General features: G+C 69.7%; 5 protein-coding genes across 5 annotated transcripts; 3 read left to right on the forward strand and 2 right to left on the reverse strand.

Annotated features, from left to right (window-relative positions):
- Nucleotides 1-407: 407 nt before the first annotated feature.
- Nucleotides 408-3,073, forward strand: HSD17B10 (hydroxysteroid 17-beta dehydrogenase 10). The gene is made up of 6 exons (XM_082300438.1): nt 408-478; nt 569-733; nt 1,309-1,473; nt 2,040-2,168; nt 2,246-2,354; nt 2,435-3,073. The coding sequence occupies exons 1-6, from the start codon at nt 455-457 to the stop codon at nt 2,623-2,625; spliced, it is 783 nt and encodes a 260-aa protein (XP_082156564.1). The 5' UTR covers nt 408-454; the 3' UTR covers nt 2,626-3,073.
- A 286-nt stretch (nt 3,074-3,359) lies between these two features.
- NAA10 (N-alpha-acetyltransferase 10, NatA catalytic subunit) lies at nt 3,360-6,445 on the forward strand. The gene is made up of 8 exons (XM_082300440.1): nt 3,360-3,479; nt 3,914-4,012; nt 4,491-4,549; nt 4,677-4,722; nt 5,487-5,602; nt 5,694-5,738; nt 5,922-6,006; nt 6,131-6,445. Exons 1-8 carry the CDS (start codon nt 3,459-3,461, stop codon nt 6,359-6,361), a joined length of 702 nt encoding a protein of 233 aa, XP_082156566.1. The 5' UTR covers nt 3,360-3,458; the 3' UTR covers nt 6,362-6,445.
- A 315-nt stretch (nt 6,446-6,760) lies between these two features.
- On the forward strand, nt 6,761-8,236 carry LOC309584318 (U8 snoRNA-decapping enzyme-like; the record flags this gene model as incomplete). The annotated part of the gene is made up of 3 exons (XM_082300277.1): nt 6,761-6,946; nt 7,032-7,316; nt 8,006-8,236. 3 exons carry the CDS (start codon nt 6,761-6,763, stop codon nt 8,222-8,224), a joined length of 690 nt encoding a protein of 229 aa, XP_082156403.1. The 3' UTR covers nt 8,225-8,236.
- Nucleotides 8,237-8,404: 168 nt separating this feature from the next.
- On the reverse strand, nt 8,405-11,503 carry TSPYL2 (TSPY like 2). The gene is made up of 7 exons (XM_082300437.1): nt 9,787-11,503; nt 9,626-9,703; nt 9,440-9,551; nt 9,191-9,336; nt 9,040-9,116; nt 8,865-8,938; nt 8,405-8,725 (listed from the first exon to the last, which is right to left on the reverse strand). The coding sequence occupies exons 1-7, from the start codon at nt 11,311-11,313 to the stop codon at nt 8,643-8,645; spliced, it is 2,097 nt and encodes a 698-aa protein (XP_082156563.1). The 5' UTR covers nt 11,314-11,503; the 3' UTR covers nt 8,405-8,642.
- A 1,500-nt stretch (nt 11,504-13,003) lies between these two features.
- Nucleotides 13,004-14,601, reverse strand: LOC309584319 (uncharacterized protein; the record flags this gene model as incomplete). The annotated part of the gene is made up of 4 exons (XM_082300278.1): nt 13,004-13,650; nt 13,771-13,823; nt 13,945-13,994; nt 14,255-14,601. Coding segments are annotated over 4 exons (861 nt in total), but the record flags the coding sequence as incomplete, so codon positions are not given.
- Nucleotides 14,602-14,985: the final 384 nt, after the last annotated feature.

A 14,985-nucleotide genomic window follows, 5' to 3' on the forward strand; every position in this document is an offset into this window, starting at 1 on the left:
CTGACCCCCGCCGCTCTGGGGGACCCTCAATGCCTCGGACACTCCCCGCGCCGAGGAAGCTCCCTGGCCCCCCTCCCTCGAGCTGGGGACCGCCCCTTGTCCCGATCCCCTCCCCCCGGGATTCCCCACTCGTGTCCCCCGCCCCTCCCGGTCCCGCCCCCGGCCGCCTCTCGGTCCATCCCACGGTGTCCCCCCAGGTTCTCCCCCGGTCCCACCCCGAACCCTCCTTCCGCCCAACCCCCGGTCCCTCCCCCGGTGTCCCCCCGGTCCCTCCCCCGGTGTTCCCCCGGTCCTCCCCCGTCCCTCCCCCGCCCCTCCCCGGTCCCTCCCCGTCCCTCCCCCGTCCCTCCCCCGTCCCTCCCCCGCCCCTCCCCGGTCCCTCCCCCGCCCCTCCCCGGTCCCTCCCCGCCCCTCCCCGGTGCCGCCCCCCGCGGGCATTGGCCGGACGGCGGCGATGGCGGCGATTCGCAGCGTGAAGGTACCGGGACCCCCCCGGACCCCGCGGACCCCCGGGGTGTGTGCGGGGGTCCCCCCTCCCCGCTGACCCCCCTCTCTCCCCCTCCCCCAGGGCCTGGTGGCGCTGGTGACCGGCGGCGGCTCCGGGCTGGGCCGGGCCACGGTGGAGCGGCTGGTGCAGCACGGGGCGCGGGTGGTGCTGCTGGACCTGCCCACGTCCGCCGGGGGCCAGCTGGCCCAGGAGCTGGGCGAGCACTGCACCTTCGCCCCCGCCGACGTGAGCACTGGGGGGGCTGCGGGGGCTTCTCCACCGTGCCCGGTGACCACACCGGTGCCGTCCCACCTCAACACGGGGCCACCTTGACCCCGCTGGTGACATTACCCCTGAGTGTGGGGCCACCATGACCCCCCTGGTGACCCTTGACCCCTCAGGTGACATCACACCTTGATGAGGGGCCACCTTGACCCCACAGGTGGCCTTGCCCAAGGAGGTGGGGACCACCTTGACCCCTCTGGTGACACCCTCCCCCCTCGACTTGGGGCCACCTTGACCCCTGTAGGTGACCTTGACTGAGGAGTTGGGGTCACCTTGACCTGGCTGGTGACATCCCACCTTGACATCCCCCCTCAACACAGGCCCCTGACCCCAGCTGACCTCAGCTGAGGAGGTTTGGGGCAGCCTTGACCACCCTGCTCACTCCCCCTCAGTGTGGGACCACCGTGACCCCATGAGTCACGTCCACCGTGACCCCACAGTGTCCCGCACTGACCCCAATGCTGCCACCCCACCTTAACCCCACCAGTGATGTCCCGACATGAGCCCAGTGGTGACCCCACCTCGATGGCCCCCAGGTGACCTCTCCCAAGGAGGTGGGGGCGGCGCTGGCCGTGGCCCAGAAGCAGTTTGGGCGCCTGGACCTGGCCGTGAACTGCGCCGGCATCGGCATCGCCGTCAAAACCTACAACAGCAAGAAGGACAAAGTGCACGATCTGGAGGATTTCCAGAGGGTCATCAACGTGAGTGGGGGGCTTGGGGGTCCCTGGACAGTGGAATGGAGGGGGTCATTGGACAGTGGGGTGAATGAGGGGGGTCTGTGGTCAGTGGGGGGGGGGTCTGTGGTCACTGGGGTGAATGAGGGAGGTCTGTGCTCAGTGGGGGGGTCTGTGGTCAGTGGGGTGAATGAAGGGGGATCTGTGGTCAGTGGGGGGGTCTGTGGTCATTGAGGTGAATGAGAGAGGTCTGTGGTCAGTGGGGTGAATGAGGGAGGTCTGTGGTCAGTGGGATGAATGAGGGTGGTCTGTGGTCAGTGGGGTGAATGAGGGGGGGTCTGTGGTCAGTGGGGGGGTCTGTGGTCAGTGGGGTGAATGAGGGTGGGTCTGTGGTCAGTGGGGGGTCTGTGGTCAGTGGGGAGGTCTGTGGTCAGTGGTGTGAATGGGGAGGTGACCTGGTCATTGGGATGGCTGTGGATGTGAGGACTTTGTGGGTCACAGGTGTTCCCAGCACAGCACAGGGCGTTGTGGGGGTATCAGCAGCATTTGGTGGTGCCCACAAGACCCCCCCCAAATCCGTCTCACTCCCCCAGGTGAACCTGGTGGGGACCTTCAACGTGATCCGCCTCAGCGCGCAGCTGATGAGCCAGAACAAGCCCGACGCCGACGGCCACCGTGGGCTCCTGGTCAACACCGCCAGCGTGGCCGCCTTTGAGGGGCAGGTGAGGGACCCCCGGGGACCCTGAGAGCCACTGGAGGGGTCAGGGAACCCTGCAGTGGCCACATGTCCTCCCCACAGGTGGGCCAAGCAGCCTACTCGGCCTCCAAGGGCGGCATCGTGGGCATGACCCTGCCCATCGCCCGGGACCTGGCACCGCTGGGCATCCGCGTGGTCACCATCGCCCCAGGTAGGGCCACGGGGGCACCTGGCTGGGGGGATGAGGAGGGGGAGTGCCTCGGCTCACCCCCTGTTTTTGGGGTTCCCCAGGGCTGTTCTCCACCCCGCTCCTGGCCGGTTTGCCCGAGAAGGTCCGGAACTTTCTGGGACAGCAAGTGCCGTTCCCGTCCCGGCTGGGGGACCCTGCTGAGTACGCCCACCTCGTGCAGGCCCTGGCCGAGAACCCCATGATCAACGGGGAGGTGGTGAGGCTGGACGGGGCCCTGCGCATGCAGCCCTGAGTCTGGGAGATCCCTCCCCCCCCACCCCCACCAAATTTTGGGGCGGGGAGCGGTCACGCTGGGGACAGAGAGCAGGGAAGGATTCTGTGGCTGGATGCTCTCCGGGGACACTCCAGGATGGGGACGCTGCGGGGACGAGGACTGGGGGCACCATATGAGTGGGGACACTCTCTTCTGAGTGGACATAAGCCCCCCCCCGAGTGGACACAACCCCCACCCCGAGTGGGGACAACACATGAGTAGTGGGGACACCCTGGAATTTTGGGGACAAACCCCAGGAATGTGGCCATGAGGCCACCCAGGAAGTTGGGAAACCCCGCGATGGGGGCCCTGCTCAGGTGTGGGGGCCCATGCCGAGCCCCCCCGAGCGTGGGCACCTCCCTGAGCCCGTCCCCCCCCCAGCCCCTCCCCCATCGCAATAAAGCGTGTTCGCCCACGCGGCCTCTGAGCTCTGCTCTGCCCCGCCTCCCCTCTCTCCCCATTGGCTCTTGCCGCTGTCAATCCCCAGCGCCGCCAGACGTGATTGGGCAGCGAGGGGGGCGGGAGTGGGCAGAGTCCCCCCCTGCCCGGCGGGTGCGGAACTCGCCTCTGATTGGCTGAGGGCAAAGGGGAGGGCGGGGGCGGGGCTTGGTGCATCGCTCCGCTCGCTGATTGGCTGAAGCGCCTGTCAGTAGGACGCGAGGGGAGCGGGGCGAGCAAGTGGGCGGGCTCGGCGCTGATTGGCTGAAGAGGAACTTCCGCCGGAAGCGGCTCGTGAGGGGACCGGGACCGGGACCGGGACCGGGAGCTGGGACGGGATCGGGAAACGCGAGCGGGATCGGGCGGCCGCAGCCATGAACATCCGGAACGCGCGGGTGGGCGGCCCGGGCGAGCAGGGGGGCTCAGCCGGGGCTCGGCGAGGGGGAGCCGGGGACCGGGCATGGATCTGAGGGGGGCGCCGGGCCCTGGGAGGGGGAACTGGGGTCTCATGAGGGGTCTGAGGTAGGGCCCGGGCTCCGGTGGGTGCTTTACGGGGCCTCAAGCAGGGGGAAGCGGGGCCTTACAGGGGTCTGAGCGGGATACCGGGCTGTGGGAAGGGGGTACCGGAGCCCCGTCGGGTGTCTGAGGAGGCCACCGGGCTCTTGACGGGGCTCGGAGGGGCAGAACCGGATCTCGTTACTCTTGGGGGGCTCTGAGGTGGGTCCTGTGGCCTGGAGGGGGCTCTGAGGGCCGCCCCGGTGTGGGGGAGCACCGCGGCCCGTTCCGGGCTGACCCCTCCGCGCCCCGGTTCCGCCCTGGCCCCCGGCAGCCCGAGGACCTGATGAACATGCAGCACTGCAACCTGCTCTGCCTGCCCGAGAACTACCAGATGAAATATTACTTCTACCACGGCCTCTCGTGGCCACAGGTGTGGCCCTGGATCCGCCCCTGCATCACCTGGGCCCCCCCTTTCCCCCGGAACCCCTCCTGCATCTGATCCCCCCCTGCCCCCGGGGCCCCCTGAAACGCGGGGACCCCTCCTGGGGACCCCCGGGGACCCTGAATTTCCACCCGGGATCCCCTCTGGATCCCCCGGGTCATCCCCTGCCACGGGCCCCCGGCTTCCCCTCACTGGAGCACTTGGAATCCCCCTCCCCAGAGGCGCTGTGACCCCCCCGGAGCTACCCCCGCCTCAAACACCTGGATCTTCCCCTGGGACCCCGAAATTCCTCCCCTCGAGACCCCCCGGATCCCCCGCCCCGGGACCCCCCAGATCTTTTCTCCCCCACCCAGAGACCCTTGGAATTTTCCCCCTCGGGACCGCCTGGATCCCCTCCCCCAGGGACACCTGGAATTGCTCCCCAGGGACCCCTGGCCCCCCCCTCACCCCCTTCCCCCCCCCTCAGCTCTCCTACATCGCCGAGGACGAGAACGGGAAGATCGTGGGATACGTCCTGGCCAAGATGTGAGTGTGGGGTGGGGGGGCCCTTCCCCCCCTTCTCCTGGGGTTTGGGGGGGTCGCGGGGGGCGTTGCCGGTGGGATTTGGGGCTCCCGCCCCCCCCCTCACCCCCCCCATCCTGTGCTGGTGCAGGGAGGAAGATCCCGATGACGTCCCCCACGGACACATCACGTCCCTGGTAGGGCAGTGGGGCTTTTGGGGGGGTTTTGGGGGGGCTTTAGGGTGCTCTTGGAATGGGTCAGAGGGTTTAGGGGGGGCTCCTTGAGGGTCTTTGGGGTTACCTGAGGGTTTGGGAGGGTTTCCTGAGGGCCTTAGGGGGCTCTTGGAGGGAGCCCGAGCACTTGGGGGTTCCTTGAGGGTCTTTGGGGGGACTCTTGGGCAGGGTCTGAGCACTTCAAGGTCGCTTGAGGGGTTTTGAGGTGCTCTTAGAGGGTCTGTGGTGGCTCTTTAAGGGCTTTGGGGGGCTCATGAAGGGGTTCTGAAGCTTTGGGGGCTTTTTGGGGAGCAGTGGGGGGTGATCTGGGGGTACTCCGGGGGTGTGGGGTAATTTTTGGGGTGCCTCTGGGTTTTTTGGGGTGTCTTGGGTGGGTTTGAGATGCCTGAAGAGTTTTTGGGGTGCTGCAGGTGGTGAAACACTTCCAGCGGCACCCGGGTTGGTTTGGGGGTGCCCTGGGGTTTTTGGCAGTGCCCCAGCCCATTTTGGGGCCCCTCGGGGAGTTTTGGGGTACCCCAGCTATTTTCCGGGATGCCACAGGGATTTTGGGGTCCCCAGCCAATTTTGGGTCCCCCCTGGTGCTGAAATATTCCCACTGGCCCCTGGGTGCGTTCAGGGATGCCCTGGGGGTTTTGGGGTGCTCCCGACTATTTCTGGGATCCCGTGGGGCGTTTTGGGGTTCCCCGGGGGTTTTTGGGGTGTCCCAGCCCATTTCTGGGCCCCCCCAGGCCGTGAAACGCTCGCACCGGCGCCTGGGGCTGGCACAGAAGCTGATGGACCAGGCGTCGCGGGCCATGATCGAGAACTTCAACGCCAAATACGTGTCCCTGCACGTCCGCAAGAGGTGAGACCCCCCCCCAAAACCCCCCCGGGGGGACCCCAAATCCCCAGGAACGCCCCCAAAATAACCCCCCCACCCCGTTTGTCCTTGGCAGCAACCGGGCAGCTCTGCACCTCTACTCCAACACCCTCAACTTCCAGTGAGTCTGAGGGGGTACAGGGGGTCTGGGGGAGCTGCAGGAGGAAATGTGGGGGCTCGGGGGGGGGTTGGGGGCTTAGAGCAGCTTTGGGAGCATTAAGGGGACAAAAGCAGGGGCAGGCTGTGCCCTCCCCACCCAAACACCCCCCACGCCACGCGTGAGCCCCCCCAAATCGCCCCCCAGGATCAGCGAGGTGGAGCCCAAGTACTACGCGGACGGGGAGGACGCCTACGCCATGAAACGGGACCTCACCCAAATGGCCGACGAGGTAGAGCCCCCCCCCCCGGGACCCCCAAACCCTCCTGGGGGGGCTTCCTCCCCTCCCTGCCCGAGGGCCCCTCCAAGGCTCTTTGCCCTGGTCAGCGCCTGCCCCTTCTCCTCCCCCCGCCCAGCTGCGGAAGCAGGTGGAGCAGAAGGAGCGGGGCCGCCCCCCGGCCCCCGCCGAGCCCCCCCGCAGTGGGGACGGGGTCTGCGGCTCGGGGGGGCCCCCCTCGCACCCCCCCACGGGGCCCCACCACCACGAGGATGGGGGGGGTGACAGCAAAGACGTCAGCGAGGTCAGCGAGACCACCGAGAGCACCGACGTCAAGGACAGCTCCGAGGCCTCCGACTCCGCCTCATAGGGACCCCCGCGAGTCCCCCCCGCCCAAATCCCCGGGACCCCCGCGGGGCTCCCCAGACCACTGGGAGCCCCCCTTGCTGCTTGTGGGGGGCAGTAAAGCCCCTCCGTCTCCAGCCCGTGCTGTGTCTGTGTGTGTGACCTGCTCTGGGGGTGCTCGTGGCTTTTTGGGGGGTTGGGGGGGGGGGGTCTCGCCCCCTCCCCAGTCGCGGGGTGCCGGGAGGGGGCGGGGCTCCGGTTGGCCACGCCCCCGGCCGCGCCCCCTGGTTGCCGCTGGGTGGTGCCGAGTGTGTCACGTGGGGGGCGTGGCCTCCGCTGATCCCTCACCTGCTGATTGGTGGTGGCCACACCCCCACCCAGATGCGCCCGCTGATTGGCGGAGACGCGCAGCTGCGGCGCCGCCATGCGGGAGGGCGGGGAGGAGCAGGCGCCGCTGCTGAGCCGGGCGGAGGCGCTGGGCCTGGGCCGGGACCGGAGCGGGGCTGGGGCAGCGCTACCGGGGCCGGGAACGGGCTGGCGCCACGCCTGCCATGTGCTGCTGCACGCGCCGCTGCCCGCCGGGGCACCGCCGCCGGGACATGCCGTGCTGGTGCGTACGGGGGCGGCGGAGCGGAGCGGAGCAGGCCCGGGGGGGGGGGGTTTCCCAGCCGCTGAAAACTTCCGCGGCCCCGCAGATGCAGCTGCGGTTCGACGGGCGGTTCGGGTTCCCGGGGGGGCTGGCGGAGCCCGGGGAGCCGCTTGAGGCGGCGCTGGAGCGGGAGCTGCGGGAGGAGCTGGGCCCGGCGGCGGCCGCGCTGCGACTCCGGCCGCGGCACCATCGCGGGGCACGCGCGTGGCCGCGGGGCGGGGCCGGAAGTGACGGAGGGCTCGTGACGCACCTGTACGTGCGGCGGCTGCGATTGGACGAGCTGGAGGCGCTCGAGAGGGGCGGGGCCAGAGCGCCCGAGCACGGGCTGGAGGTGGGGGGGGCACCGGGAACAGGGGGAAATGGGGGGGACACCGGGAACGGGGGGAAATGGGGGGGGACACCGGGAACGGGGGGATGGGGGCACCCCGGACCGGGGGGAAATGGGGGGTGGGGCAGCGGGACCGGGGGATATTGGGGCGGGGCGCCATCGGGACCGGGGGGAAATGGGGGGGGTATGGGGGCACCAGGACACCGGGACCGGGGGGAAATGGGGGGTGGGGCACCGGGACCGGGCGGCAATGCTGGGGGTACCCCTCTGGGACCGGTGGGGTTGGTTGAGGGCGAGCCTTGCACCGCGGGGTCTGGGAGACACCGGGATCAAATTGAGGGGGGTCCCGGAGCACCGAAACGGGAGTGGGGTCACGGGTATTGGGGGAACCGGTACTGGGGGGAGGGGGTGACCGGCATCGCAGGAGGGAGGGGGAGGGGGTCTAAGGCGGAGTCTTGCACTGGGAGGGGTTTTGGGGGTACCGGGGGCGGGTTCGGGGGGTGTCTGAGGAGGGGACCGGTTCCGCCGGGGTGCCCGACGGGGAGGACGGTACCGGTACCTGGGGGGTGTAAGGGGGAGACAGTACTCGGGGGGGGGGGCGCTCGATCTGGGTGCCGCCCCCTCTTTGTGGGGCTGAGGGGGCACTCGCGGGGGTCCCCGACACTTTGGGGGTCTCCCTCCGTCCCCCCCAGGTGCAGGGGCTGGTGCGGGTCCCCCTCGGGGTGGGGCTCCCGGCGTTCCTGCAGAACCGATTCGCCGGCGATGCTCGGGAGCAGCTCCTGGGGGCCCTCCCGGCCCTCGGTGTCCAGCCCCCCCCAGCCCGGGACCCCGCGGGGGCCCCCCCAGAGCCAGGGGAGCCCCTCACCCCAACACCGGCGGCAGGTGAGGAGGGGAATGAGCCAGTGGAGTAAAACCACCCTGAAATCCGCCCTCCCCCCTGAGCTCATCCCCCTGGGGCTTTGGGGTTCAAGGGAGGTCTCTGTGAAACTGTTAAAACTTTATTATAATATATTTTTAGATATAAAAAAGAAAATTTTACAAGTTTTTAACCCAAAATGTACAAAAATGGTCAGGAAATGGTTGTGTTTCTCCCCTTGTGGGAGGTGGGAGGTGGGGGGGGAGGGATTTAGGGGGACCCCCAACCCCCCAGGTGCTGGAGCTGGGGAGATTGGGGGTCCCCGGAGGGGAGTCATGAAAGGTTTGGGGGGAAGGGGGGGTGAAAGGCCTTCAAACACCCTGAGCTGTGTTGGGGGCCCCCAGCCCCTCGTTACCCGCAATGCCGGGGGGGGGGGGAGGAGATGTGCAGCACCCCCAAATCCCCCCCTCCAATTAGATTCTGCCCCTGTTGGGGTCTTTCTGTCCCACGGGGGGGTTGGGGGGCTCCTCAGTCGGGACCTCTTCCACACCACTGCCTGGAGGGGGAGGCATGGGGGGCACAAAATCAGCCCCTACTCCCCTTCCAAGAGGACTCTGGGGGGGTCCCAGCCCCCAATTTCCTCAGGTGAGGAGTTTTGGAGTCCCCCCCAGGGTGGGGGGAGGGATGTCACTCACCATCCCCATCATCTGGGATCTCCTGCACGTCCTCGTCGTCATCCAGGATCACCACGCAGTCCTCGCCACTCTCACTGGGGAGGGGGTTAAAGAGGGGTTAAAGCTTTGGGGTTCCCTCCCTGGTCCCCACCCCCAGACCCCGGGGTGTCCCCAGCCTCCCTGGGGTGCAGCTCACCTGTCGGGGGGTCCCTCGGCGCCCTCCCCCAGCAGGTAAAACTGCAGCGGGTTGGGCCAAAGCTCCTCCTTGATGATCTGGGGAGGAGAGATGGGAGGGTCAGGGGGGTACTGGGAGCACTGGGAGGGGTTACTGGGAGCACTGGGCTCACCTCGGCCACACGGTCCCCCGCAGGGAAACTGTGGTCCCCAAACCATGCGAAGAAGCTGCGGGGGGCCGGGGGGCCCTTGTGGGGGCGGGACCGGGGGTCCTGCCCCTGCCACCACCGGATCGGGGTCGAGTGGGACACCAGGTGACCTGGGAGGAGGAACAACACACGAGGGGGTCACTCTGGACCCCCCCAAACACCTCCTTGGGCTGCAGGAAGAGGGGGTGGCCCCCCCCTGCCCCCAGCACCCACCGGAGGGGCCGCGCACGAACTCCTTGGCCACGACGTCGTTCTGGAAATAGGGGTTGACGCTGAAGAAGAAGCGGATGCGGCACCCGGGGCGGCTCTGGCCGAACTCCTCCACCTGCGGGCCCAGCTGTGTTACCTTGGGGGGGCCACACAGCCCCAAACCCACCCCCCCAGACCCCCTCCAGGCACCTGCAAACTCGTCATGTAGCTCAGCGCGTCCTCGTCGCGGTCGCTGATCATGGCTGAGAGCTGCGGGTGGTTCAGGAACTGGGGACGAGGGGGGGTCAAGGAAAGACGGATCTGGGTGTTCCCCTGTGCCCCCCGCCCCGGCTGCAGCCCCCCAAGGATACGGCGGTGACCCAGAAGCCGGGGATGTGCTGGATCAGGCGGTTGCGGCGCTGCAGGTGGGGCCGGCGGCGGAGGCAGAACCGGGTGCGGAGGCGGCGGAAGGCCCGAGCTGCCTCCTCCTCCACGGCCTCCAGCTCCAGCTGCACGGCCTCCAGCGCCGCCAGGTACCGCGCCGGGCCTTCGTCCCGCTCCTCCTCCTCTTCCTCGTCCTCATCCTCGCCCAGGGAGATCACCGCACTCTCCTCGGCCACGTGCTCCTTGGGGACTGGGACCCCCGCGGGCTCTGGGACCCCCACGAGGTCTGGGAGCCCGGGGCCGCCCCGGCTCTGCCCCACACAGGCCGTGGGGATGGGCTCCAGGCTGTCCTCGGGCTCCGTGGCGGACTCCACGCCCCCCTTCTGCTCTCTGTCCTGCTTCACGTGGCCAGTGAGGGTGGTCTCCAGGCTGCCCGTGTCCTCCCTGGTGGTCTCCAGGCCCCCCTTCCCACTTCTCTTCCACTCCAAGCACTGGGTACTGGCAGTCTCTGCACTCCCCTTGGGCCTCACCGGCGTCTTTGCCTTGCGCCTGCTGGTGCTTTTGAGGTCCCCACCAGGGCAAGCATCAGTCTCCACACTCCCCAGCACCTTGGTGGTGATCTCCAGGCCCCCCTTGCTCCTTCTCCCTTGCTCCAAGCAGCGAGTGACGGCGGTCTCCAGGCTCCCCTTGCGCCCGTTGGTGGTCCCGAGGCTCCCTGTGACCTCCCTGCTGGTCTCCAGACCACCTGTGGCCTCTCTGGTGGTCTCCAGGCTTCGCTTGGATTCCATGGGAGTCTCCACGACACCCTTGTTCTGCTCCAAGGAGTGTGGGACAGCAATCTCCAGGTCCCCCATGGCCTCGCTGGTGGTCTCCAGGCCCTCTGTGACCTCTCTGGTGGTCTCTGAACCCCCTTTTACCTGCTCCAAGCACTCACTACTGGTGGTCTCCAGGCTCCCTTTGCACCTGCTGACGGTCTGTAGGCTCCCCTTGAGCCTGTTGGTGGTCTCCAGGCTCTCTACTGTCTCTCCGGTGGTCTCCAGGCTCACCTTGAGCCCACTGGTGGTCACCAGGCCCTCTGTGACCTCTCTGGTGGTCTCCAGGCCCCCTTTTTCTTGCTCCAAGCAGTGGGCGATGGTGGTCTCCAGGCCGCCCTTGGACTCCTCGGTGGTTTCCGGGTTACCCATGGCCTCTCCGGTGGTCTTCGGCCCCCCCGTGCCCTCCCCGGGGGTCTCCAGCCCGTCCTTGGGGGTATCGAGCCCGTCCCCGGCCAAAGCCGCGATCTCCGGGCGGCCGCCAGGGGGCGCGCGCGCGTCCCCGCCGCCGCCCCGCGCATGCCCGGACCCGTCGCCCCGCGCGCGCGCGCTGCGGCCCTCACCACGACCTCCGGCGGGGGTGGGGGAACGGGCCGTCTCTCCGCGGGTAACAGCGGCGGCAGGGCCCGTCCCGGTGGGCTCGTCCAAGCGGCGGAGCTTGGCCGGGGACGGCCGGTCCGCCCCGGCCCCGGCCCCGCTCATGGCGGCGGCTCCGGCGCCCGCCAGGGCCGAAGCAGCGGCCGAAAAAGCGCGCGCGCTGCCGCCGCCGCCGCCGGAGCCCCGCCCACCCGCTCGTCACTCGCGCGCTGCCCATTGGCCCGTTGCCGTGGCGACGCCCGTCACGCGGGGCGGGCGGGAAAGGGGCAGCCAATGGGCGCGCGCTGCTTTGGCGGGCTTAGGGAGCCGGGTGGGTGGGGCGGGAGAGCCGCGCGCATGCGCAGCGTGAGGAGCGCACGTGCGGGCGGCGCGAGAGCCCCGCCGTGAGGGGAGAGGCCACGCCCCACTCCCGTCATGAGGGGCTGGGGGACGGCGGGGGGAGCGGGGCCCCCAGGAGGGGATGGCATCCCCCCCACACTGTCACCTGAGGGACTGGGACCCCCCCACAGTGACTTCAGAAGGGCTCCCCCCCTCCACTTTTACCTGAGGGGCTGAGGGACTGCAGGACCGCTCTGAAGGCGACAGCATTTCCCCCTCCCAGTGAGTCTAGAGGGGCTGGGATCCCCCCACTATCACCTGAGGGACTGGGACCCTCCCACAGTGACTTCAGAAGAGCTGGCTGCCCCCCTCCTTCCCCCCGCTGTCACCTGAGGGTCTGAGGAACCGTGGGGGGAGGTGGAGGTGGAACACCCCCCACTGTGACTCCCACACGATGTCACCTAAAGGACTGAGGGACTACAGGGAGAGCGGACCATCCGGAGATGACAGGATACCCCCACAGTGAGTCCCGAGGGGCTGGGACACACCCTGCTGCTGTCACTTGAGGAGCTGAGGGACTGCGAGGGGAGGAGGACCCCAATAGGGGATGGGACCTCCCCCACCAGTGAGTCCAGAGGGACTGGGACCCCTCATAGTGACTTCAGAAGGGCCACCCCCATTGCTGTCACCTGAGGGGCTGAGGGACTGCAGGGGGAGCAGGACCCCCCCCCGGGAGGACTGGAGCCCCCCACAGTGAGTCCAGAAGGTCTGGGACACCCCCGCTGTCACCTGAGGGACTGGAACTCCACACAGTAAATCCAGGCGACTGCGACACTCCCCATAGTGAGTCCTGAGGAGCTGGGACCACCCCAATGTCACCCGAGGGGCCAGGACCCCCCTTTGCCTGGATCCAGGGCACGGAGGACCCTCCCTGAGGACTGACAAACCCCTCAGCAGCTTCACTGGGGGCTGGGGACCCCCTCCTGGCCACCTCCAGGATGCTCAGGACCCCTCCAGCTGCTCCCAGGACACTCGGGACCCCTCAGCTGCCTCCAAGGAGCCTTAGGACCACTCCCCACTTCTTCTTAGGGGGCTCAGGACCGCCCCTCCCCAGCTGCTCCCAGGACATTCAGGACCCCCCGGCTGCTCCCCGGGGGTCGCAGACCCTTGTGTCACGACAAGGAGCCCACGACATGACACCCGAAGGTGAGCGTGCCCCATCTCCGGGGTGTCTGGGGGGGCTGTTTGTCATCCACGGGCCCCGTGACCTTTGCTGGGACCTTCCCCGGGGGCAGGAAACGGCTGCGACAGCGACGCCGTGGGGGGGGAGGGGGGACCCCACCCCCTAAACAGAGACAGACAACCCTCCCCTACCCCCCCCTTCCCCCAGAGTGCCCCCCATGACAAGAACTCGGGGACACCGTCGTTCCATGGCTGTATGTACACAGGGGCGCCCCAAAACCCGGGGGTGGGGGTGCACATGAGTCGGGGGGGGGGGGGTCCCACAAAGTGACAGTGCCCCCACCCCGGGGAGGGGGGGCAATTTGGAGGTGCCCTTCGGTCACCCCACGCCACAACTCAGCCCCCCCCCCCCCCCCCGCCCTCCCCCGAGTGATTTAGGGGTGTCCCACGTTTTCAAGGGTGAAATGGGGGGGGCTGTGACGATTTGGGAGGTGACAATTTTGGGTGGTGACAATGGGGCATCCCCCCCCCTCACGTGAGCCAGGCCAGTGCCAGGTAGAGCCCCAGGGCCAGCGCGGCCGTGGGGCCCCCCCCGTCCCCCCAGGCCACCGGCACCAGCACGGCCAAGGCCAGGACCACCCCGCACCCCCTGAGGGCCCCCCCCAAACTGGTCCCCCGCCCCCGGGGGGGCCGCGCCGGCACCACCAGCGCCCCCTCCACCGGCCCCCCCCTCCCCAGCAGCACCGGGGGGCTGCACCGCCCCCCACCCTCGTAGCGCAGGGCCATCTCGTTGGCCAGAGAGGTGTTGGGGGCTCGCTCGGGGAAGGGGGGGCCCCCGTTTCTCGGGGGGGGGTCGCTGTCGCCGGGGTCCCCCCGCAGCCGGCGCAGGTGGGACAGGTAGAGCTGCTCCAGCTCCCGCGCCACCGCCTCGTCCTCAGCGCCCTGGTGGGGGGGGGGCACAGTTTGGGGTACCCCCGTCCTCAGGGAGGCACGGTTTGGGGTACCCCCTTCCTTGCGGGAGGGGGGCACCCCAGTTTTGAGGGAGACAGGGTGTTGTCTCACCTGTGCCGGGGGCTGCTCCACATCCGGGGGGGGCGTTGGGGCAGGGTCAGGCTCTGTGGGAGGGAAAGGAGGGGGTGAGAGACCCCCCAAAATTTGGGGGGGGATCCCCAAAACTGCGGGGTGCCCCAGTACTCGGGGGTGCAACTCCAAAGTTGGTGGGGGGGCAATACTTACCTGTGCTGTGGTCGGGGGGTGGGGGCTGCACGTCCTCCGCCTCCTGTGGCCTTTTGGGGGGACACGGGTGTGGGGGGGTCACCGGAGAGGACCCGTCGCCTCCCCGCCCCCCAAATTAGGGGTGGGGGAGCAGCATCTGCAACCCCCCAGAAGGTGACCCACATCCGGGGCCCGAGGGTCCGGGGGGAACCCAGACATGCGCCACATCCCCCCCCCCCCCCAATTTCGGGGGGCACATGCGGGGGGGTGGGGGGTTGACCCCATTTTTGGGGGTCCCCCATGCAGATTTCCCCCCCCCCCCATCTCTTACCTGCCCTTCCCAGGTCTCATCCAGATCCCGGGGGGGGGCGGCTCTCCCACCGCGCCCCCCTCCCCCCCTACGGGGGGTCCCTCCCCGCCCCCCCCCGGCGGCCCCCCCCGCCCCCGAGGGTCCCAGGGCCGGTATTGCCGCAGGCGGGTCAGGGGCAGCCCCAGAGCGTCGGCGAAAAGGACCCGCCGGGACCCCCCGCCCACACCGGGGGGCGCGGGGCTGTCGGGGTCCCCCGGGGGGGCGGCGGGGGGCTCGGGGACCCCCGGCGGGGGCGCGGGGACCTCCGGGAGGGGGGGGGACGGGGTCGAGGCGGGAGGGAGGGGGGTCCCGCCGGCCGAGGGGTCATGGGGGGCCGGGGGGGGGGTCCCGGGGGTCCGGGGGGGGGTCCCGGGGCGCGGGGGGGGCTGGGAGGGGCCCCCCCCGCGCGGGGCACGCCGGGAGTCCGGCCACGGGGGGGGCGCCGGGGCGGAGGCGGGAGCCCGGGCCATGGCGGAGGGGCGGGGCCGGGAGCCGCAGCGCGGGGGCGGGGCCGGGGCGGGGGGCGGGGCCTGCGGGCGGGGCGGGGCCTGCTGGACGGGGCGGGGGGGGCGAGTTGAGGGTCCCGGGCGGAGGGGCTGTGAAAGGGGGGGGCCCCCCCCCGCATTCCGGAGTTCTCTGAAGGGTGTTTGGGGGGCTCCTGGAGACTGGGGGGACCCTCCGGGGGGGGGTGGGGATCACAAAGGGGGGGTTCA

This window comes from Coloeus monedula (genome assembly GCF_965178545.1).
Source record: "Coloeus monedula genome assembly, chromosome: 39".
Lineage (NCBI taxonomy): Eukaryota > Metazoa > Chordata > Aves > Passeriformes > Corvidae > Coloeus > Coloeus monedula.